The 24,903-nt window shown below is 40.3% G+C and overlaps 1 protein-coding gene across 3 annotated transcripts in view; it reads left to right on the top strand.

Annotated features, from left to right (window-relative positions):
* TOX (thymocyte selection associated high mobility group box) overlaps positions 1–24,903 on the top strand; it is a 299,994-nt gene that overhangs the window by 126,504 nt on the left and 148,587 nt on the right. The window contains exon 1 of one of the 3 annotated variants that reach the window (XM_032882607.1): positions 23,284–23,459. The exons of the other annotated variants lie outside the window; for them this stretch is intronic. Within the exon in view, the coding sequence (XP_032738498.1) occupies positions 23,442–23,459 (18 nt within the window). The 5' untranslated portion in view covers positions 23,284–23,441. Of the gene's footprint in view, positions 1–23,283; positions 23,460–24,903 lie in introns of those variants that run through there. 3 annotated transcript variants of the gene reach the window in all.

The raw sequence follows: 24,903 nt of genomic DNA, 5'->3' as shown, positions 1-24,903 counted from the left end.
ACGATTGACTCCCCTCCTCCGTGGCCCTGAGGTGCCTGCAAGGGCCCCCATTCAGAAGACATGGGTGCTGGGAACACTGGTGAAGGGGCTAAGTGGTTTCCTGCTTGCACACTCTGTGTCATAACCTCGAGGGCAACATCAGGGTTTTTCTAAGGTCATTTAAATATACGTTATTTCTGCCTGAGGCACTCCCTTCAGAACCTAAGCCCCACAAGAAGCAAAATTCTTCTGGACTCTCAGCCCATCTCCCATTTCTCCAAAATATGCATAGACCTCTTGATGCCAAGCAGTGGGCTGCTTACAGAGGCAATGGAATTCGGAGGGGAAGCTCCTCATTTGGGCTTCGTTCACCTTCCCATGTTAACATCCGGGCCTTTCTTCACAGCAGGATGAGGAAGGAAAGAAGCCCGCAGGCCTGGGGAAGTTAGGCAGTGCTTGACTGCTTCTCTCTTATTTACTCAGCCCTTTATCTGCCTTAAGACATCTTCGCTTTCTGTACTCAGGGTAGCGAGTGAGTGTATCATTTATCGGCTAATAAGTTGTCTGACAAGATAGTCACTTTGTACCTAATTGTTCAGTTTATTTATGTATTATTGATGAGCCCGGACTTGAACTCTGCCTCCCTTGGAGGCTGCTTGATAAATCTCTTGCCTCATCCTAAAACACTGAATTACCTGCTGGAACATAATACATGGCATTGCTTTTACTTTGTGTTCCTATAAAGCTTTGGATATACATTTCAATATCTATGTTTAACAGTAGGAAATAGAATAGAATACATAATTCAGATTGCTCTTTGAACTTTTTTTTTTTTTAAGTATAAAACCTATTCATTAAATTGCTTTCTGACTCTTGAGGCTTATACAATTTTCATTGCTTAAAGTTATTTTGAACTACATGAAGTAAATGCCAAACTATAATCTCCCTCACGTTTCTGTGGTTTTCGTTGCCACCAGTGGAAGTGTGTTCCAGTAACTGAGATTGAGCGCTGGGAATCTGTATTCAAGTTTTAAATCCTGTGAGTTTTCACTAGATTCCTCTGTTGAGAGCCCAGCTCTGAAACCACGAAGAATTTCCTTCACTTTGACACTGTGCGCCCTCTGATTAATAGAACACTGAGCACTTCCCTTAAGTGTCCTCTCTTCGTTTCTTGTGTTTTGCCATCAGTAAATTTAAGTGATGACACTTAAATACTGTGTTTAAGAAGAATACTGAGGATTTTTAAGTGAGTTGATTGAAGTGCATTGGAACAAGACCATGACGTTGATTATTATAAAGATTGGGATTAGAACCATCATCAGAGCACTAAAATTATAGATCAACAGTGGGAACTTCTTGTCCCCTATAAGATTTACAACTAGATCATCTTTATGCTCTCAGATCCCTCTACACTCACAAGCAGAAGAAATGAAGTGGTTTTGTTTTTTGTTTTTTAAAAAAGATTTTATTCATTTGTTTATTTGTTTATTTAGGGCAGGAACAGGGGGAGGGGCAGAGAGAGAAGGAGAAAGAGTCTTAATTCCATGACCCTGAGATCATGACCTGAGCAGAAATCGAGTCGGACACCCAACTGACTGAGCCACCCAGGCTCCCCAAGAAATGGAAGTTTTAAAAATGGGAGTGCTCCTTGCAAACTTGAAACCAGTATACTCCCGATAAAGCATGAAGTGTGGAGAATTTCACAAGGCAGTAGTGAATTTCCACCAATTCGTGGAAAACAACAAGAAAAGATTGTATAGTCTGTTGATCTCTTAACTACAGAGCCAGACAACTTTTCAAAAATTTTACTAATCCTTCCTTTATTAAGCATTGTCATACTTTGTTCATTGTGGACTTTTTAGTTATTTTTTTAAATTGTGGTAATATACACATAACATGAAATTTACCATCCAAATTGCTTTCAGATGTACAGTTTAGTAATGTTAAGTAGATTGACATTGTTGCCCAGCTTATATCCAGAAATTTTTCATCTTCCTAACCTCAAACCCTGTTCTCCTCCTTTCCATGTCCACCTCCTCCCAGCCCCTGGCAACCACCATTCTACTTTCTGTTTCTATGAGCTTGATTACTTTAGACACCCCATATAAGTGGAATCCTGCAGTGTTTGTCTTCTCGTGATGGGTATGTTTCAGTTAGAATGATCAGGCTTCATCCATATTGTAGCATGTGCCAGAATTTCTTTCATTTTTAAGGTTGATTAATATTCCATTGTTTGTATCTACTACATTTTGTTGATTTATTCATCCACTAATGAGATTTGGGGTGCTTTGATTTTGGCTGTTATTAATATTGCTGTTATTAACATGGGTGTATTAATATCTATTTGAGTACCTGCTTTCAATTGTTTGGGTATGTACCCAGAAGTGGAATTGTTAGATCGTGTGTTCATTCTATGTTTCATTTTTTTAAAGAGCCTCCATACTGTTTTCCATGGCGGCTGCACCATTTTACATTTTCACCAAGAGTGCACAAGGGCTCTAATAACTCCACGTTCTTGTCAACACTTGTTTCTTCCCTTTCTTTTCTCTGGTATAATAGCCATCCTAATGGGTGTGAGGTGGTATCCCCTTGTGGTTTTGATTTGCATTTTTCTAGTGATCAGTGATGTTGAACATCTTTTCATGTGCTTACTAGTCATTTGTCTGTCGTGGGAGAAATGTCCACTCACATCCTTTGCCCATTTTCAACAGGGTTGTTTCTTATCTTTTCTTCTTCTTCTTCTTCGTCTTCTTCTTCTTCTTCTTTTTTTAGAGCTGTCGGAGTTCTTCATATATTCTAGACATTAAGCTCTTATCAGATACATGATTTACAAATATTTGCTTTCATTCTGTGGGCTGACTTTTACTCTGGTGATTATGTCCTCTAATGCATGGAAGTTTCTGATTTTGATAGAGTCCAATTTAGAGAGACTTTCTGGTCACCTGTGCTTTTGGTGTCATAGTCAAGAAATCACTGCCAAATTCAATGTCATGAAGCCATTCCCCACCATCATGGGTTTTTTGCCTTAATGTCTACTTAAAGAAAATATTGTGTTAAAATAACATTTGTCTTGACTACTCAGTTATTTAGCACTTCCTCAAGTTTTTGTCCTGAGGCAAAGTAGCCTCGCCCTAATACCAGCCCCGATTCAGAGACACATAGGAGCCAAGTCATTCATTTTCAGTGAAGGGAATTTTTCAACTGATGGCCCAAATTGCTTCCATGTGCACCTTGCATGCAGACCCAAGGGGAGAATTTTTGAACTATATTTACTGCATCTGATGTCAAATGTAGCATTGGGCTTTTTCAGCACGTTTTACAAAATCTCTACCGGAGAAAAGGGAAGTGATTATTTCACTGGAGAATAAGCGCAAAGGCATTCACTAAACAAAGAAGAAAGGGACACTGAGAAGAATATTACCCAAATGGACTTGGCTTTCGGAGGTGGATGGCTTAACTGTTTTTGTCCACTTGACATTTATTTATATGGTGTTCTACATATTTTGGTGATTGATTTTAACCATCATCCTCCATGTATGTGGAGCTAGTGGTATCATGATTTCACTTTTACACTTGAAGAACTTGGGGCTCAGAACGTTTGTCTACTTATTCAAAGTTTTGTGGCCTTTGAGAGAGAGAAAATAGATTTGAGCTTAGACGGATTCATGCCGTCTGTGCAAATGGTTTTCAAATTGTGGTTCCTGGCCTGGCAGCATCAGCATCACCTGAGAATCTGTTAGACATGCAAATTCTCCTTTTCCTGACCTAATAACTCAAAAACTTGGTGGGGTGGAGCGGGGCAGGGTGGGGGGCAGTAGTCTGTGTTTTAACAAGTTCTTTAGGGAATTCTCTTCATGATATGTTCAGGAACTAACACTCTATGCGACAGTGTGTATACAATCACCGAACTAGACTCAGGTCCTCAGCCTCTGTTCCCAAAGAGCTCGCAAGCTAGTGGATAAAGTAGGACATGTGCACAAATGTTGCACATGACTGATACTGATGTAAAAGAAAATACTAATGGGGAGTTTTCTGATTCAGAGGAGAGATACATATCACTCTGGTTTGGGGACCAGGGATGGCTCTAAGAGAAGGATGGTCAAATCTGGCCATTTGATGAGGAAGTATGATATTCCGAAGAGAGGAACCATGTGAATAAATGCAGCTGGGAAGGGAAGGGTGAGTGCAGAGGGCCCGTGGAGCAGCTCAGTTTGGCAGCGGTTCCAGCTTCGCTGAGCTGAGAGCAGATGGTAGAAAGCTTTGGATATCAGAATAAGAAGACTTCATTTTATTCAATTGGCAGTAGGAAGCCAGGGCATATTTTGAGCAGGGGAGAGAACCATGTTTAAAGCTGCAATTTAAGAAATTATTCTCAGAATTCTATGGGACAGGTTGCATGAAGAGAAACCCGGATGATAGAAGAAAAGTTAGAAGCTTATGGCAACCGTCTGGACACGAGGGGACAGGGCCGGGATTAGGATTGAAGTGGGGCAAATGGGTATTTCAGATCCGTGATCTGCGGGACTTGGTATGAAAGGGAGAGAGAAGTATCCACAAGCTATTTAAATGATGAGATTCCATGACTAAGGAGCATGAGATGTGACATTAATAAAAATAGAGGAACAGCTTTAGAAAGAAGAAGAGTTGAGCCTTGAAGACTATCAGTGTGGGCTTCCGATGGGTTTCCTGGAGGAAGATGGCCGGAAGGGAAGACAAATGAAAAGATGGACATAGGCAGAGAGGTCATTGCTAAAAAGATAGATGAGAATCGATTGATTCTCTGTCATAGAGAGCTCATTGAAAAGAGGATTCAGGGAGCCATTCCCTTGGTGGCACTTGGGAGCAAGGAAAGTGGAGTGAAGCCAAGGAAGAGGGTTTTGGGGAGATCAGTGTGAAAATCAAAGAGCACACCATCCTCCTAGAGGAGTGGACCGGTTGCCAGTTCTGAATGAGGGGAAGGTACAAGAAACAGAGTGTCAGGAGTGAAGATACCAGCACAAGAATTCTAGGGGTCAGGAGACCAAGGGAACAAGTGCTTAGAAAAAGCACATGGCAAGCATACCAGGTTATTTTGAGATATTTTGTATTAATGGGAAGGAGAGAGAGAAATTAGTTACTTGAGGGAGTCGTGGAGCATAGGGAAGAATCCTGGTTGGTTGTTTGGGTTTTGGGGTGTGCGTGTGTGTGTGTAAAGATGGTGGGCCCTCATGTAGGCAGAGGGGTGCTAAAAGATGAGACTCACCGACTGGACAATTTGAAAAAGGAGGATATAGTTGAGAGTACATGGGGAGGGCTTTCCCTGAGAAGGAAGGTAAGACATACCTCTGAAACCCAGAGGGAAAAAGAAAGAATTTGGTTCAGACAAAAGTGTGGAGATGGAGAGGAGGAGAATCAGGCAGCTTCTTCAGGTAAATTTTTCTGTAGAGTGAAAGGCAGAGTCATCATTGTGGAGAGGTCATCAGGGATTGAGTACCTGAGGAACAGATAAAAGCTTGGACTAAGCAAGGTGGGGAAATGGGATGGGAGCTCGGTGAAAGCTTCTGCCTCCTTTCACCTTTCCATTTTTACTCCCTGGCCATCTTTATCAAAGAAACCTCATGCTCCTTAGTCACTGAATGTCATAATATAAATATCTTGTGGACACTTCTCTCTCCTTTGGATACCAAGTCCTGCAGATTTTAGATCTGAAATACCCATTCGATCCTAATCTCTGTCTATTCTTGTCCAGACTGTTGTTATAGTCTTTTTTTTTTTTTTAAGATTTATTTATTTAGTTTAAGGGGGTGGCAGATGGAGGAATAGGGAGAGAGAAATTCAAACAGACTCCATGCTCAGCCTGATGTGGGGCTGGATCTCCTGACCCTGAGATCAGACCTGAACCGAAACCAAGTGTTGGATGCTTAGCTGACTGTGCCAGCCAGGCGCCCCATAGTCTTCTAACCAGTCTTCTATCACCTTGGATTCTCTTAATGTAACCCACCCAGTATAGTTCCGAGAGTAATTTCTTAATTCGTGACTTTGAACGTGATTCTCCCCTGCCCCAAAAGAGGCTGAGCTAATTAGCAGCTAAGTAGGTGCTAAGTAGGACTGGGAGACACAACTCCTCAGGGGAATCCAACTGTTCGACTTCATGATAACATCTAGTAACATCATGTTTGTTTTGAAGCAGGGACTGAGAAAGCAGGATCCTGGATTTCCCCAGGATTGGAGAAGTATAAAATAGGAACAGGGGAAAAAAGACAAACATACCAAAAGAAATAGGACAATAGAAAGAGCTTCCTTAAAAAGACCATCCTTGAAACCCAATCTGCATCTTATAGACTCCAGTCCATGGAACAAAGACTAGAAAGAAGTGAGTTATTAAAGGTAATATGAAGAACAAGATAGAAGACTCAGAAGTTTAAAATGGAAGAAGTGAAGGGGAGGAGGTTCTAGTGAGAGCAGGGAATTTTATAACAATATCCACGGAGGTCCACTCTGTATGCTGACAAGTATATGTTACCCCCAGCACCTAACAGGAAGTTGAAGTCTAGTCATTAATTAAAACTGTGGTAACAACAAAAAAGTGAAGGTTATTTTGAAAAGATCAACAACAGGAATATTGAAACCGGGAAATGTGATGACTAGGACAGGAAGGAAAGCAGGAAGGTGTCCTAGAAACTAAACAACAAAGATTAGGACAGAAAATGTGGGATGAACAGCCGATGCAGACTCCGGAAGAGAAGTTGCCAGTGACAGTGGAGGGAACCAGCTCTAATTTCTACTGTGAGATGAGGGAGTGGAAAGCACTCTACACTGAAAGGGGAAATGAGCTTCAAAGACAATTCAAGTTTTGTTGCCTTTTTTTTTTTTTTAATTAATGAGCAGTGAGTAGACTTAAAAAGGAACATATCCAGACAGAGCTACATCAGAAGCTATGAGACCCTTGAGGGCAGGAAATATATTGCCCCCCCCCCTTTCCAGAAATGTGCGTGGAGCACAAGGGTGGTAGCATAATATATTCTGAATTAACGAGAGAATCAATGAAAAAAAATGTAAATCACCAATGAGGTAAGGAGAGTGAGAAAGTCATACCTAGACTATTGTTAAATTGTACTCAATTTTAAGAAACAGGGCTGCAGGAAACAGAAGGTTTAGGTGTAGACTCAAGACACATTGCAAATAGAAGAGTAATTTTTAGGCTTTTTCAAAATTCCCCTCCCAGTGCTAGGCAGATGATTAATAGCGATTCGTGGGCTCTGAGAGGTCAGGCAAAGAAGCAGCTCAAAGGAGACAGCAAATGAGATGTTCTCCTCCCTTACTAAGAAGTGACTCATCCAATAGGACAGAAGATGGTACAGGCTCTGACTCCATCAGGCTTTCTCTTTCCTTCCCTCATGCTTCTCAGTTCTTACTCTCAGACTTTACAGTTCAGGAGCCTAATGCTATAGACTTAATAAGGCTGGATATTTTTTAACAGCTTTACTGAGGCATCATTTCTTACCATGAAATTCCCTTGTGCTAAATGGACAATTAAATGATTTTTATTAAATTTACAGAGTTGTGCAACCATCTACAAAATCCCTTTTCAGGACATTGTTATCATCCCTAAAAGTTCCTTCATGGGTTTGATGAATCTTAGTGATGAACTTAATCTAAAGATAATAGTTACATTATTCAGTGCTTACTACGATCTGAGCTCTACTTTAAACAGTTTATATGTACCGGCTCACTTAATCCTCACAATGACCCATGAGATAGGCACTCACTCCTGTTTCTCCATTTTACAGATAGAAAAATGGAGTGGTCACATGTATAGTAAGAGGCAGAGCCAGCACTGGACCCAAAGCACATTAGCCCCAAAGCTGTTGATCTTAGCCCATGCCATATTGCTTTTTAATATATACTGGCCATTTGAGAAGCCAGACAAAAATAGCCATAAGTATGTTCTTTCTTTGTTTCATTTTTACATCATCAGTATGGAGTGAGAAATTCAGCCTTAATGCAAAAATATCCATACATTTACATTCATTTCCCTTAAGTAGCTGATACTGGAAATATGAAAAATTATGAATAATTTTATATGGAACAGAATGAAGTTGGAGTCTTGGCCGTTATCTGGTTAACAAATTAGATCATCGAGACAGAAAAAAAAAATCCTGTTTGGTGGTTTAAAATATCTGGTGTAGCTGTCCACATTCATCAAATTAATAGGATAATTGCCAATTCTCTACTCTATTTTGTTCTGTATCAACATAGACTGAAACACAAAGGGAAGTTTTTGCCCAAATGATATAAATTTAGTCACTTGCAAACATTCCTGGTCACTAACCTAGAAAGGCTGTTGGGGATACTTGGAAATGTTCCCAGAAATTCAGTTTGAGGATGGAACAGCACAAGAAATATAATTGTGGTATTGCCTCTTTATGAAATCAACTACTGACATTTTAATCCATGTAAAAGCCTGTATCTACTTACAGATATTTCTGGAAAGATATCATGTCAAATGAGCAGAGCATTAAATAGGCATGTCATTTTCCATTAACCCTTCCCAAATGTTAATTTAAGAAAAATCCAATTAATACTCAGTGTGGTAAGGACTGCAAGTGGGAGCTTAGACTAGAGGTTTTATTTTTAGCAACAGAGCTTTTGGGAGGTAGACAGAGGCAGCACTGCCTGAAAAGAATCCTCTTAACTCTAACTGTGTAGACCAAAAAAAAAAAAAAAAAAAATTTAAATGTCACCAGTATAGCTCTTTTACTACATGATATACTGTAGTGGTGGATATGTGTCATTATGCATTTGTCAGAACCTGTGGAATATACAGCACCAAGAGTGAGCCCTAACGTACACTGTGGGCTTTGGGTGGTAATGATGTGTCAGTGGAGGTTCCTAAATTGTAATAAATGTATCCTTGCAGTGCCTGGGATGTCAATAGTGGGGGTGAGGGGGGAAGGGAGCAGGCGTGGGGGAGGTTGTGCACTGGTGGGGATGGGGAGTATATGAGGACTCTGTGGTTTGCACTCGATTTTTCTACGAACTTAAAACTGATCTAAAAACTAAAGCTTACAAATTAAAAAAAAAAATAATAAGCTCCTTGAAAAAACAAGTCTATTCGTATATGCTTTTCTTTTTAGGAACAAATAGTACTTAAATGCTTAAAAACCTCAGGTAGTGTACTTCTGCTAAGATTATCAGAGAATCTAGCAACCAGATTTCTTGCCTTCTTCATTAGCATTATTCAACCAGTCTGAGAAGTGGGTTCCAGCAGCCTGGGTGTTTACTATTTTCAAGGTGTGGAAGAGAACCCAGGCTAACTTTTCTGAGAGTTCTGCCTTATGTAGATTTTGTTTTCTCTGAACACTTCTCATTTGCTGTGTCTTCTGATTCCACTAGAATTGTAGTGGCCCTAGGCTCCACTTTCCTGCTTCTAGTTAGCCACTTTGTGAATGTCTGAGGCCATCGAAGATCCCATAGCCTGGGGTGCCTTGGTGGCTCAGTCGTTAAGCATCTGCCTTCAGTTCAGGTCCTGATCCAGGGGTCCTGGAAAAAACCCCATATCGGGCTCCCCACCCTGTGGGAGTCCTGCTTCTCCCTCTCCTGTTCCCCCTGCTTGTGTTCCCTCTCTTGCTGTGTCTCTGTCAAATAAATAAATAAAATCTTCATAAATAAATAGCTTTTCCTTACCAGACCCATCCATTCCTCAGACACTCCCCTTCATGTCCAACCACCACATTCTAAGTGAATGAAATTCACAATGTTATTAAACCAATAGAGGCACTATCGGGGTGATAAGCATGCTACCTAAAAAACTGGGAATACATTCCAAACTCAGAAGACTTTATTAATTAATTTTAGATTAGTTGCTCTTGCTCTTGAAGAAGATTATTTGGTCACAGGCTCCCCTTTCTTAGAAAAATTGAAGAGATGACTCATATTTGCTTTATATATGATTTATATTTGTTTAAAATGTTGTTTTAAAAATTTGTTTAAAATTTTGGGGGAAGATAGGTTTTGGAGATAGGTTTTGGTTAATAGTACATAGCCCAATATCATATCATGTTATATATTCATATTTATCTCTCAAAGAACAATATACAGGCCCCCTTGACATCTAAGACTTTTCAAAAAATAGTGGGCATTGTGAATTAGATATATCTGCTTTTTGTTTCTATAAAGTATGGTCCTTTTTAGACAGACTGATGTGTGGAAATACTCATTGTCTTAAGAACTGCATGAAACACAGTGGTGGAATTCCAATTTCATTTATAAAATTAATACTTCCATCTACTCAGAATACTAATGGTTTTAATGAAGACACAGCATCTTGCAAACAAATAATTAGTTTTGTGCATGAAAGAATAAATAGAATTCCAATTAACAAATTGCTAATTTTTCTTAGAGCTCTCAGGTTTCAACCATGACAAGTAGCAGTTTTTATGTGTAGTTTGAAGAATTAATTTTTTCTGTGGTTACCCAGAGTAACTGTAACTCCAAAGTATATATAATACAGTGTATGTTTATTTCAAATCAGTGGAATTGTAAGCATGGGGCGATGTTTTTTAATTCTCGGTTTTGAAGACCATGCCCAGAGCACCTGGAATAGGCCTGTTAGACCTCCAAGAGTTCAGTGATGTCATTGCATTGAAAAAAACTATTCAGGCCATATGTAAATCTTTTTTAAGTAGATGATTTAATTGATGTAGGATTTGAGCTACCTTTATTACTTAAGTGAGTCATTTCATCGTTGATTTCATCTCTCATCTCACAGTTTCTCGTGAAAATGACCAAAACATCAAACTTGACACGTTTCAAACACCAGGGTTTCTCTGCAGCAACACTGTTCATATTGGGGCTGGTTAATTCTTTTGTAAGGAGGCTACTCTGTGCTTTGTATGGTGTACAGAGACATTCTGGCTCCACCCACTAGATGCTGGTGGTACTGCTTCAGTCCTAACCCAAAGCAGGGGGTGGGGGGTGGTGTGGGGGTGAGGCAAATCACCCCCCAGCTGAGAAACACTTCCATAGAGAATGTGGGTTGCTTTGTATATCTATCACGATATTATTAAATAGAATGAGCAAAGCTAGCGCCAAGCAATCAGAAAAAAAAAAAAAAATATATATATATATATATATAAACAAAACTCGAATCCACAAAGATCCAAGGAAATGCTAATACCCATCTAAATAATGGAATTGCTTCTTCTATATGGTTGGTGTGGTTGGCATCACAGAATCCTTCTATTAAATCAGCCTCACACCTTAAAGAATGTTAGACTGAAAAGCATCTTCAGTGACTGCTAAGGGATGAAGTAGAAAGAGAAGTTGTGGAGAAAATAGCAGATGTAGGAAACCTCAGAGGCTTCCTAAAAAATGCATATCCACAAGCCCTTTCCTTTTCAACAGTGTAAAAATGCAGTTTTTGAAAGCACAGCTTACGATCTACATAAAGGTAGGAATGTATGTGTTTTGAGAAACTACATTAGCTTTTGGAACCGCTAGTCCAAATGTGTTGTTACAAATGTATTTTCATTGCCTGAAAATAGGATGCAGTGGGGGCATCTCAAAATATGGATTTTACATATTAGAGGCAAGATAGTTTCCTGTCACGTGTCCAAAGAGTTTTGTTGCCTGTATTATGTACAATGGGCAATGGACACTATAATATAACTTTCTGAAGCTCAAGTTAGCTCTGAAAAAAAGACAACATTGTTCTGCTTTTAAAATAAAAATCCATCTTGGCTAATTTGATCTTGCTCTAATGTTTAGTTTCCATTCTCTTCTGACTTCAATACATGTTTAAATTATTTGTTTCAAGTTGAATGTCTTAAGTAACATTGAAGGATTTCTTAGTGACAAGACTCATTAGATATATTTAAAATATGTACATTTTGCTCAGAATATTCAGAAGGCATTTCAAACAAAAAAGTCCTGAGACCACTTAATCTAACATTAATATTAATTTACTTAATGGTTATAAAAATGTATTATTCCAGAATTTTTCATAGCAAATAGGAAATGTGCAAAAAGTATTAATAATGTAAAGTTTCTTACAGAAAGTGAAATAATAGCTTACAGGCAGTAGAGATTACATAATTTCTTTGATGTGAGCGTTATAAAGGAACATTGACTGATTACTGAAACAGCCTAAGTATCTCGCTGAGTTATGCAACTGGTGAACCAGAGCAGAAATTGTTATATAGCTCCATAAAATACAATGTGCGATTGTTATCTTGTGGGTAATTTAATGCTCAAAGCTAATAAGCTATGAAAAACAAAATGCTATTGGAGACCTATGTCATTCTATATCTTACTACTATATATTTAAGTATAACTTTGCATTTTTTTATGCCAGAACAGTCTGAAATCTTCATTTTATGGCAATAAATTCACCTGAAGCAAGTTTAGTGACTGTGATATAATGTAGTTCATTCTGACTGGGTAATAGTTTCTCTGCAAATTAAGAGAGGCATTCCGTTGTCCTTTGCATTTTCAGACAACTCCTAAAATTGTGTGTGGTGGTTTTTAATATCGCTCTTCTATATAATCTAAAATAATGTAAGTGAAAGCCAAAATGAATATTTTGAAATGAATATTTCTGGAGAAAAATATTTTGCACACACACAGTAATAAATATGTACATATGTAAAGAACATGCATGTATCCACATATTTATGGGCACATAGATACACACATGATGCTCTATAAAGTTTTCATTTATTGGGTGATTACACTACTATTTTCTCTTGTCTACTCCATTGCTTTGATCTAATATTTAAGGTAGGACGACGGCGCACTTACAAGGATAGTGATTACAAAATACTGTCTGCCTATCACTTTCTCTATTAAAGACCTGTTCGCAGGTGAATTTAGGACATATTAAGCCTGATTTTGCACTGCTTTCTGCCTGTCGATCTTTCCAACAAACGATGGAAACAGTCCAATAAACTCACCAGAAGGCAGAAGTACCATAGTTTCCAGAATGTAGTACACTGTTTTTATGTTTAGTGCTCTGTCATTATCAATATATCAGATTCTAAATCTGAAATAATTCTGTCATTTTCTGTCTATATATATATATATATATATGCATATGTATGTGTATATATATATATGTGTGTGTGTGTGTGTGTGTGTGTATATATATATATCCTGTCATATATAAATCTGTCATTATCAGTGTATCAGATTCTGAATCTGAAATAATTGCATGAAGAGCATATACAAGACCGGTCTGCTAAGAAGTGTCTGAACGAGGACTCCTAACAGGGTCTTCTCATCTCAGACCCACTGCATGATGGAATCGCTCCTACATTCGGTCCTACTCTGCCAAGCCTCCCAGGGAGCAAGAGGCCCTGGATTAGTCCCAGACCACATGGGGAAAGGGGAGGAATGCCTTGCATTCCGTCTGCCAATCCGGTCGCTTTGCATTAGCACGCCCGTATAGATCTGGAGAAGATTTGGAGAGCAAACTGTTCAGCAGCAGCCTGACGTCAGCCTGAAAAAAAGAAACTAGCGGGCGCTGGAGCCCCGTGGGCACAGTCTGCCCACTGGAGCTGGCCTTGCCTCCTTGGTCCCATGAAGATGTTGGCGATTATCTAAGATCTCACAAAGCTGACTTTTCAAATGATTCCGACGAGAGCGAGGGAAGAAAGGTTTTGGTCCACGAAGGACAGGAACGAAGGGAAAGCTAGAGTGGGATCTGATTTGCAGAAGGTGTTGCCCAGGGACGCCGGGGGCGCGGCCCTTTTCATGGCTAGAAAGTGATTTGGAAACAAAAGGGCGCGGAATGAACGCTGCTGCGGAAGAAGAGAATGGCGAGAGAGCAGAGATGATTTTCGTTCTCGCGATATTGCACTGAATGTATTTAATCATTCGTCTCTGTCCTTTTGGAAATAACAGGCTTGGCCTATGCTCAGTGCCGGGGATAGAAAAATCAATAGGAAGGCCCCTGCCCTCAAAGAGTTCACAGTCCAGTGTAGGAGACTGGCCGTGAAACAACGGCAGTACAATGACTTAGAAGCTTCAGGAAAGCACTAGATGCGGTAGAGAACTTGGGTTGGCACAGAGGACGGAACCCTAAATCATTGGCCATTTTAGGGCGGGCTTACCTTAAGGCGGGAAGAGACACCTTGGTTGGGAAAGTGCAAGTTTATGCCTTTTGTTCAGTCGGAATGGTTCAGTCCCTCCTTTCACACCCAGAATGTTCCAGGTTGGTTGCTGATCATCTTCACTACTGCCAGGAAAACAGGAAAGGGAATAACAGGAAGTGGGATGTGGAAAGGTTTTCCAAACAGAGGCAGTGATAGAAAGAAGTAGTGGCAGATATTTTTTGGGGGGCCGTATGTAAAGTACTACGCAATGAGGAACTCTATAGGGTGACCAAAGATGCAGTCAGGAATGAGGTTAACAATGCTTAACACTTGGCCTGGCACCAGCCTGGGGTCTTTCTGGGTGGACATCAGCCATGTACAAGCGGTAGAGCCATTCTCCTCATGTATTTGAAACTAAAGAAGTGGAAATTCACTTAAAAATCTGAGAGAGTAGTGAAGAATTTTAGGACGTGGCAGGGGAGAAGGAAGTCTAGTGTAATGCACTGATCCTGGCATCATGTAGGGTATCACGCAGTAGAGAGAAAGGTAAGAGACTCACTTCGCGTATCTGTTAGACATGTGTGTGGTGCTGGGAGCTTCCCTGGGGAAGCCTGGCCTTCATGACAGCCCCACAACAGGGCCATGAACGCTCACAGGGGCCACTTCTTCCCAAGTTCACAGCCACCGAGTGGCAGAGAGGGGGTCCGAAATGGCACTCTGGATCATTTGACCCTGTGGTTTTTGTAACATGCCTCCTGCCTCTGCTGACGGCTCTGGTTCCATTAGCACTGACTCTGGAGTAAAGCATGTTCTTGAGGAAATGCCCATCGTCGATCAGTGGGTACCATCACAGAAATAACAGAATAAAGTCTGCTGTCCTCATAGGTCTGGAATTGGTTATGCTATTCATTCATGCTACATTTATGTTGGGATTCCTAAAACTTGCATGTTGATTGAGCCTTTTCTTTGGCCAGGCTCTTGTTTCTCTTGAGCTGACTTCTCCTGTAGGATGGTTTTCCGCCATCAGACAGACTAGAACAGAGACTCTGCCCCACCTCTTTAACTTACTCAATTCCTTAAGGCTCGCTGTCCTTGTTGATGAAGGACATGAGTACAGCCTGCCTCACAGGATTAAAGCAGTAAATATACATGTGTGCACTTGTTACACAAGAAGCAGAAAATTCATGTTACCTGCTGTCACCGAGACTGGGGGCTGACACGTAGTAGGTGCAACATGAGATGTGTTCAATGAATGAATGAATAACTACCATATTTTTATCTGGGACTGTGTCAGTACCATTGAATTTTGAAAGGTTTTTTGTTGTTGTTTTTTGTTTGTTTGTTTGTTTGTTTTTAAGATCTTATTTATTTATTTATTTATTTGAGAGCGAGAGCTAGAGAGAGAGAGAGAGAAAGAATAGGGAGGAGGAGCAGAGAGAGAGAGGGAGAAGCAGGCTCCCCGCTGAGCAGGGAGCCTGACACGAGACACCTTCCTTGCATCCCAGGATCCTGAGATCATGACCATTGCCGAAGGCAGACACTTAACCAACTGAGCCACCCAGGCGCCCCAGTGCCATTGAATTTTAGTGGGCCAGTGAAATCAGGCTGGACTGCTTACCCCAGATCTTCCCATGTGGTGATAGTTTCTTCTCTCAATTTTTCAACAAAAGAGCATCATACGGTGCCATTCCAGAAAATAAAACAAAGGAGACCAATCACTTCTCACTGTGCAGCATAAATAAGGTTTAGGTTAGAAGCACACAAGCTGTTTCCAGCAACAAGACTTGTAGTTTCAGATCTGACATGTTTCTGACAAAGGAGGATGAAGGCCTGGGGAGAATGCTACCAAAAAAAAAAAAAAAAAAGAAGAAGAAAAAGAAAGAAAGAAAGAAGAAAGAAAAAAAAAAGAAAGTCAAATGAGAGTGCAGGACGATCTAAGGGGAATAGTTTGAACTACTATAAACATGTAGACAATAAAAGAAACTTTGGAATGGAAACTCTGTAGATGCATGTAATGCATATGCCTTGGGAAGGGGGATGTCTTCTGCACAAAGCCTTAAGCTAATGCAGGGAAAATTATGCCATAAGCTTCAGAAAAATGTGGATAAGTCGGCAGGGAAAGTCACAGGAGATCACGGATTAAATATCAAAGGAGGTTATGCAAAAATAGATATAACCGAATAGTATTTGAAGATGTTAAAGAAAATTTAGGAAAATATACTCCTTCTGATAATAACAAAATGGATTGAGTGACTTCCCAGGTTTCTCAAAATGACAGATATATGCCAAATAGAGCTTTGCTTCCTTTCACAGTGGACAAACTCAGACTCAATAACCTGAAGGATTTAATCCAGTTTCTTAAAATGTCATTATGTTTCTATTTGGAAAACAGAAACTCTCTGTCTCTTGAAAAAAAATAAATGTCAAATACAATCTTGAAAAGAAAAAAAGAATGGATATAAACTAAACATCTTGTATTTCTAATTGGTCAAGTCTGCCCTGAAAATACCAGAATATATTTCAACACCTGTCCTACCATTAGGAGATTTTAATTACCATAAATCTATTCCTGTAACATCATTGTTATATTTAGACACAATGTTATTTTCTGAGTAATAATAATAGGGAAGTGAGAATCTCCATCTTAATAAATCTGTACCTTCCTATTTGTACTTTTATTTGGTACTACCACTTTTAATTTCAAAATTATTCAATAATTGTTTGTCCTCAAATCTTTTTTAAAAGTTTGTGTAAGCCACTCAGTTGTCACCTAACCAGTCTATAACTTCTGTTAATCTCTTTTATAAATCCATCATGCAGGTCTCCTAACCTTACTAATACTCTGAACTTCTGCTAGTCTCTTACATTCTTCGTGTTTTGAGAGAAACATTCTTTTGTTTTTCCCAGAAAGGGGAGTGTTCTTCCAGACCAGACACGTGTAGAAAAATACTCTCTTTTTTTTCTGTGCATGTCAGATACTAAATATGCTCGCCGTGCTTAAGAAGGAAGACTAGCAATAAAAGAGCCAGCACCCCAAAAGTGATGACTTTCATACTTTTCATTCCACATCTATGCAGGATTAAGAGCTGTGGTAAATGAGGTGAGAACTGATACCATGTGGAAATAGTGAGCTTAGGTAAGGATTGCCAGCAAGTTTGAATGTACTTCTCAAATTGTTCCCTTACTGCATGGATTCAGAAAAATTTATCGAAAACATGACAAGTTAAAGGAATGTTCTGGACCGATCATTTGAAATGACACTAGTTTCAACTGAACAGTGTAGAGTTTTACAGCTTTATGCTTTATAGAGATTCAGAAATTACTTGGGAATTCATTTCAAAAACAATGTTCCTACCTGGAATCAGAAATCATTGCTCCTGATTTTCTAATATCACACACTTTGTGGAGGGAGGCCTTTTAGTTAAAACCATGTGTGTTTTCAATCGTTTAAACTTATTTCCATTAGACTCACTAGAATGGAGTTGGACTGATAGTTAAGCTTTTATCCTATACATTCTTTGCTTTCTTAAATAATGCATAATGAAAATGTATTGCTTTGTATTGGAAGGTTGGGGTTACTGAAGGTTTCTAGAAACTTGCTTTATTTTTTTCTTTCAAACAGTGTGATGTTTTCACAATACAGGAAAATCTTTGTTCTCTTATTTATTACTATTTCATAAGTTTGTTTCGGTCTTTGCCCAGGAATTGAAAATAGAATTAATGATTCTTTTTTTTTTTAAGATTTTGTTTATGTATTTTTGTGTGTGTGAGAGAGAGAGAGCAAGCATGAGCAGGGGGAGGGGCAGAGGGAGAAGCAGACTCCTGGCTGAGCAGGGAGCCTGATGCGGGACTCGATCCCAGGACCCTGGGATCATGACCTGAGTCGAGGACAGATGCTTAACCAACTGAGCCACCCAAGTACCCCAGAATTAATGATTCTTAAATAAAATATAATGAAAGTGGAATAAAGATGGGATCAGATTAATGTAGCTGTGCTCCTAAGAGCACCATCACTTACTGTGTACAACTGGGCACTGTCCTCGTTGTCTGGAAAGCAGAGCCTGTAGTGAAAGATCACGTGTTAATGCTGGGAGGACAAGCCCAGGAAAACTCCTGTGAGGTAGAAAGGAAGCGAGAGGGGGAAATGAGGAGATGGGGAAAGCAAACGGTGAGGCACATATTTCCAAGCTGTCAGAGCTTTGCGAAAAATCCCTCCTGGTTTCTGTACACGAGGGGCTTCTCTAAAGAGGTCCCAGGGAATGTTCAGGTCAGTCCCCTCTTCTGGGTCCCCTTTCTTCCACATTCTCAGGACAGGTGGCTCAGCCCTTCTGCATGGGCTCTGGGGGAAAGCAGAACTTCTTTGTCTCGAGCCCAGGTACAGAGCCACCTGATGGAAGCTGGTGTCAGGCTTGGGGCTCCTCAGTCACTAGCTTTGGTGGCAGTAGAAGCGGTCAGTCCAGGGTTTCAGGACTATGGGCACTGTATCATCCAATCCCAAAAGCAAAGTCGAAGTAGGCTGAGAAGACCTGGGCTGGGGCACATGTGATTGGATATAGGTCGCAGACAAGCGACTTACCTCGTTTGTGCCTCAGTGTTGTCATCTGTAAAATGGGAAGTAATAAGAGTCACCATATTACAAGATAATTAGAAAAACTAACTGCCATAAAACATTTGATGTGATTCGAAAGTGTCTGAAAGGTGAGAAAAAACGGCTTGAACCATCCTGGTACCACGATCTTAAGTACGGAGCCTATACTTAAAAGAAGGTACAAGTGTGGGGTTGAGTTATAGGTTTATGCACAGCATTATTATTATTATTGAAAATTTCAGTTCCCGAAGCTAACCAAAGCAAGGTGATAGACAAGTCTTCTTCCAAATAAATCTATCATGAGGACAAAAATGAGATATAAATTCAGTTCAAAAAAAAAAAAAAAAAGCCAGATTCTATGTTCTGGGCACAGTATTTGAGTTGTGGGTCACTACTCTCTCTCTGCCTTCCAATGGCCAAACCTTCCCGGCAGCCTGGCTATGCCGGGATCCTATTTCTTCCCTGTGCCTTTCACAATCACCACAGAGTTTTTTACCGCTCAAGTTCAGGTGATGGGAGTCTGAGGGAAAGGGGTTCTCTTTCCTGTTTCAGCTCTGTGTGCTCTTCGGTTGTAACCTGCATCCATTCAAAACCCCAGCAGAGAACTGCTTTCTTTGCTCGAGGTGTTGATAGCCTGTTTTCAGCTCCTTCTCCTTTCCTTTCAGTGCAAGCCACGCTGTTCCCGCCCTTGTGCTCAGGACCGGTAGCATTCAGCCTGGCTCTGCGTAGAGGCATGTTACTTTAGACTATCTTGCATCAACACAGTCAGCCTTGAAGCGGGAAGATAAATAAACACAGATTCCCTCTCCTGTGTCCCAGGATCCTGTACCTTGAGAATGGGAGGCTGGGTAGTAAGTGTAGGAGTTTGCTTTGCTCTGTTTTTATTGGCCACATTGTTGCTGGGCATGTGAACAGCGCTGAGAGCTATTGTCTGTTATCACCCCTCATAGCAGCTTTCAAAATGCTTTGCTTCAATGAAACAACAAAAGTCTTTGACTTCACTGCTCCCAACTTAAGTTGTTTCTTCCAATATTCAAAAGGAGGTGGTGTGGGGGTGAGGGGGAGAAGATGACTTATAATCTTATATTGAGCCAAGCAACCCAAAAATAGATACTTTGGGGCAATTACCCTCACTTATGATTTATTATAATGCATCTTCTCAGAAATGTCAAATTAACTCCCTGATATAAACATTTCTAATTTTAGCTCTTTAAAAAAAAAAATCAAGGTATCAAATATTCCTTCAGAAAACACCCAGAAAACGTAAGGTTTTCCCTTTTATAGGCAGTACAGTGCGACACTGTTCCATGGGTTCTGTGAGGTTCTACTCCACACCCACCCGAGAGCAGTTTTCTGGGTTTTCCTCTAATGGTTTCCCTAAAAAGATCCCATTTCCTGTACCAATGCCAATGATTGATTTATAGTTCCCATTCTGCCTTTGATTTTTTTCTGGTTTTAGTGGTTTGGGTAGCCTCATACTGCCCATTTCTGCTCATCATTCACTAGGTTCAGACAGTGTTGGATGTCTGCTCTCAGTTTTTAAATAGAAGATATAATAACTACCTAGTTTGAAAAGCTCTTTGGGATTATGGGTTCGGTTAATATCCTCTAAAAACAATTTCAAAAAACTATAGTAGAAGATTATAAATGACTTTTTATGTGATTGCCTCCCCTGGTGCTTTGAAATAAAAACACAATAAAGAGTCTAAAAGCACTTGGTCAGAAAGGCTAATCCTGAGTTGATGCCATTTACACTTAGATTTGAATAAGCCAGCCTCTTTATTCTTTCAGACTTTGCTTCAGGTTTTAAATTGAGAATACATGGAAATTAAAAGTCCTAGTACGCCTAGATAAAGTTTTGAAAAGTTATAATGCCTGAATTCAGTTGATTTCTAAGAATAATAACTGCGATAAACATGAGGAGTAAGGAAATGTAATTAGTTACTTTTAATAAAACAATTTTATTGTGACAGTTATTAACAATGTTCATCTAATATGTGGTCCCAGGTAAAGCAAAGCCAAGTCATTAATGTAATAAGGCAAACGTTGTCCCTTTGAGATTGTGAGGTATGCATCTAGGCCGTCGAGAAATACAAAGAGTCATAGAGTCTGATCCCCCGGTTTTATGATTGATGGACTATAAAGCAGCGTGTCCTTGTGGTAAAGTCTTCTACTAGGAATCCAGACCTTGAGTCTAGTCCCAGATGGACCATGTGACCAATAAAAAGTCTGTTTCTCCAATCATAAAGTGAGAGGTTCAGCTCGGAGGCCTTCAGGGATCTTTCCAAGACCGAAAGTCTAGAGCTCTCTGCACTATAATTCCACTTCAAATGACATGTGCCCACTACACAGGATGTAAGGCCTGCTGGGATCCCTGGAAACAGCTCCTGGAGGGAGCGTGGGTGGGGAGAGTTGTGAACAGTACGCCAATGACCTTAACCTGATGGGATGTGTGCATGGTGAGGGCGTAGGGTCTTGGGGGAGAGGGTCTGGGATCATGGCCCAAGACTTGGTCCAACCACAGGGAGTCCCGACACACGTATGTATTTTTGTTTGGCAACTCAAAAGTCTTCAGAAAGAGGGCATATGCTCATTTACAGCTAGGTCTTTTGATTCTTCACCAATCTATATGCTTTTTAATTATATAAAAATCTTGAGGAAGAGCTACAGCTAACGTTTAAGTAATGGTATCCTAGCTATTTCTGTACATTCTTTTAAGGACTTTCTGCGTCTAGAGTAACCACTTTTAATCCACAGCTGACCCCTTTCCAAAGCCTTCAAACCATTCTCTAAAAGTTGAATCTTCTTTCTCTTCTCAAGTGATCACCTTCTCTAGGAAAGTAATCTATTTAATCAAGCAAGTATTACTTAATTTTTCATAACTAGACATTTCCTGAGGGTGAACTATGTGCTGGCCCTAAGCTATAAAGACACTAAAGATAACTAAGATGTGCAGTGTGTCTGGTAGCTCCCAGCTCAGTCCCGTTAGGCTCCTAATAACAAAACCCACCTGGAACCAGAGGGCTCCCTGGGGGTGCCCAGAGGCTGGAAACAGCCTAGCCCTGACCAAGGGAAACCACGGGGTATAAGAAAATACCAAAGAGTGTAAGAGACATGTAAGAGCAAGTGGGAGGGAAGAAAGGCATTCTGGATGAAGAGCTGTGAACGTATGTGGGTTGTACTAAGACACAGTGAGTCCAGGGACTCTCACAGCAAAAGCAACATGGCTTCTGTTCCCTTAGAAAGCAGGCATATCATGAAACAGATGTCATCCCTTCTTGTGTTTTTACATCGGACGTCCTCTAGAAATAAGCTTTCAGAGCTTCTTAGTTAGGGTGCACCAGAGAAACAGAACCAACAGGACATGTGACTTACTATAATTGTCCCATTTGATTGTGGAGGCTGGGAAGTCCAAAACAAGTGGAGAATCTGGAAAGGGGAGCCCATGCTATAGTTTCAGTACAAACGCTGGCAGGCTTAAGGCCTAAGAAAAGCTGATGTTTCAAGTCAAGTCTGATGACAGAAAAAGACTGTTGTTCCAGTTCAGTCAGTCAGGTAGGAGGAGTTCCTTCTCACTCTCAGAAGAGTCAGCCTTTTTGTGCCGTTTAGGCCTTCAACTGATTAGATGAGGCCCACCCCCAACAGGGAGGGTGGTCTTCTTCACTCATTCTACCAATTCAAATTTTAATTTCATCCAAAAATACCCTCACGGACACACCCAGAATGATATTTGACTGACTCTCTTGACACTCTGTGGCCCTATCCAGTTGACACAAAGTAAACCATCATCCTACCTCCCCTCAGTATTTTAAGGCTTAATTATAAATAATCCGGCGATATTCCACCAGTCTGATTACTACAACGGCAGCTCACTATGACTCTTGTTTTTTTGAAAGCCTCACAGGGCCACAGAAATTCCAGACAGTATCTTGGGATCGAGATATCGCCAACACCCTGCTTTGATAGTTTATCGACACGGTTTCCAGAATTGATAGCTAACTCATCATTATAATTCAGAATCTTTATGTTCTGGTGGTTAAGTGCATGTCCTGGAAGGTCGGGCTGCCTGCCTTTGAATGGCAGGCAGCCCTGCCTCGTAAGAGCTCTTGAAGCTTGAGCATCTAGCTTAAATTCTCTGTGCCTTTGTGTCTTCCTTGGTAAAATGTATGTAATAACCCCAATGTATTAATAATCCCCAACTCCTGGTTGTTGTGAAGATTGAATCCGTTAATACATATCAGTTAATACGTGGAAAGCTACAGGCGGGTGATGGGGACATGGAGCGTACTCCAAAAATTAGCTATTCCCGTAGTCACATACCTTTTATTGTAAAATGCTGCTTCAGCCTTGGCTCAACGTTAGTTAAGCATTGGTACTTTTTGAGGAAAGAGTCTTTATCAAGAGCAGTAACATCGGATATGCTCAATTAGCATACACTTTGGATAGACTCAAACCAAAACTTCAAAGCCTTAGTTGGCTTGAGAACGACGCCAGATTTAGAAAATGAGTTCGAGAAGATGAAATAGAAAGTAACACATTTCTAGAATATGCATGGGCCGTGGAGTATTCGATCCACTCCACTACTTCTGCTCAGTCGAGTTTGTTATAGTCAGAGAAACTGTCCATATTTTAAATGGTTCTTTGGCATCTTAACATTAAAAACATTTGCAAACAAACCAACAGCGGGTGGGGGTGGAGGAATGCTGAATGATGCTTTTTGTCTGGTTGTGAGTTCTTAGCACTAACGGGTGGACTGACCTGGGGGCTAGCCTATCTTTGGGTTGAAGGCGTTCACCTGACTGATGGAAAAGCAGCCTTGGGTAAGTCACTTGTACTCACGACTCCTGAGCCAGATGACAAAGCAGCCAAATGTCTAGCTGGTCTTTTCTAAGTGTGCTATTTCTGACTTGTCCTAACAACCCCATCATTCAGTAAGTGATTTCGTATCTGTTTAGATAAGTTTGTTCGCAGAACATGAAATACATTTGCAAGATGATGTGTGAGGAAACCCTTCAGTTCCTTGAACTTAACCTTGTGAGTGCTTCAACTCACTTGGGAGTGTCCTTGGGAATGTCTTTACTTGTTTCTGGGAATCTTCAGGGCACCCACCTGCTGTAGGCTCCCGTTCAGAGGCTTGGGGGTATCCCAGTGTTTGTACAACCCTCTTAGGTTAGCAGCTCATGGGTGATGGAATACAATGTCTATAACACCGTTTTCTCTTTTTGGATGGTATATAAAATATGTCCATATTGCTGTGTACTTGCACCTCCATCAATAACACTGCTCTGTCTTGAAAAGTCATTTTTCAGATTTTCAAGTTCCCCTGTCTGACATTAGTCTGGCAGTGGAAGTATATTCAGAGTCAGCTCTTTGAAGCTGACTGTATTAGTCCACTTGATTATTTCCTAGGGGAAATTCTTCTTCGAACTAAAAAAAGAATGCTTTGCCCATTTATCAAATGACTAAAGATAGCCGGGGATTAAGTCTGAATGGAGTGATTACTGCTTTCGAAAACCCAAATAATGAAAAGTATCTTATTGTTGTTGTTACGTGGCCGTTGCTTGAGCTATCCCACGGTTCTGCCATTGTACCCCTGAGTCTCCTCCTCCCTTCTTGTTCCCGACTCGTAAATGTGTGTATGAATTTCTGTGCATCCGAAATACCTACATGAATTCTGTATCTCTGAAAAATTTGAGAGAGGAATGTTGAATCGCGGAGCTTGTACGTTTTTACTGGTATTCATGGTCATGTTCATCCTTCGCCACGGTTGTAACCCCACACACTTTTTGCAAGTGTTATTATAAAGTTATAACCATTCTTCGGAAGGCTATTGCGATGAAGCCAGTTTTAGCCTGTTTTAAAAGCTCTGCACTTTTTCACTCTGAAGAGCTGAACTCAGAACGCTTTGAGCTGTGCCTTCGTGTATTTGTATAGTGTAAATCTCCATTCATTTAATACTTCATTACAACTGAACTGCAGTCCGTATACATGGTATGCAAAATGAGCCATTTTTGTTTTAAAACAGATTGCAGATGAAAGGAAACCATTCATTTCTTGCTTGCTTGCTGTAATTACTAGAGCACTAATTACTCTAAATCACTGACATCCAGGGTCAGGAAGAATGACAACAGAAACATCAAAGAAAAGATGGGGCTCACTTTGCTATGACAGATTTTCCGTACTTTCAAGCACAGTATTTTTTTTTTTTTATGGCTACTGTTTTCCAGTTTGATGGTGAAAACAGCAACAACAAACATGCACACA

Source organism: Lontra canadensis, unplaced genomic scaffold, assembly GCF_010015895.1.
Source record: "Lontra canadensis isolate GAN:19392208 unplaced genomic scaffold, GSC_riverotter_1.0 scaffold83, whole genome shotgun sequence".
Lineage (NCBI taxonomy): Eukaryota > Metazoa > Chordata > Mammalia > Carnivora > Mustelidae > Lontra > Lontra canadensis.
This window is presented reverse-complemented; position numbering and strand designations above follow the sequence as displayed.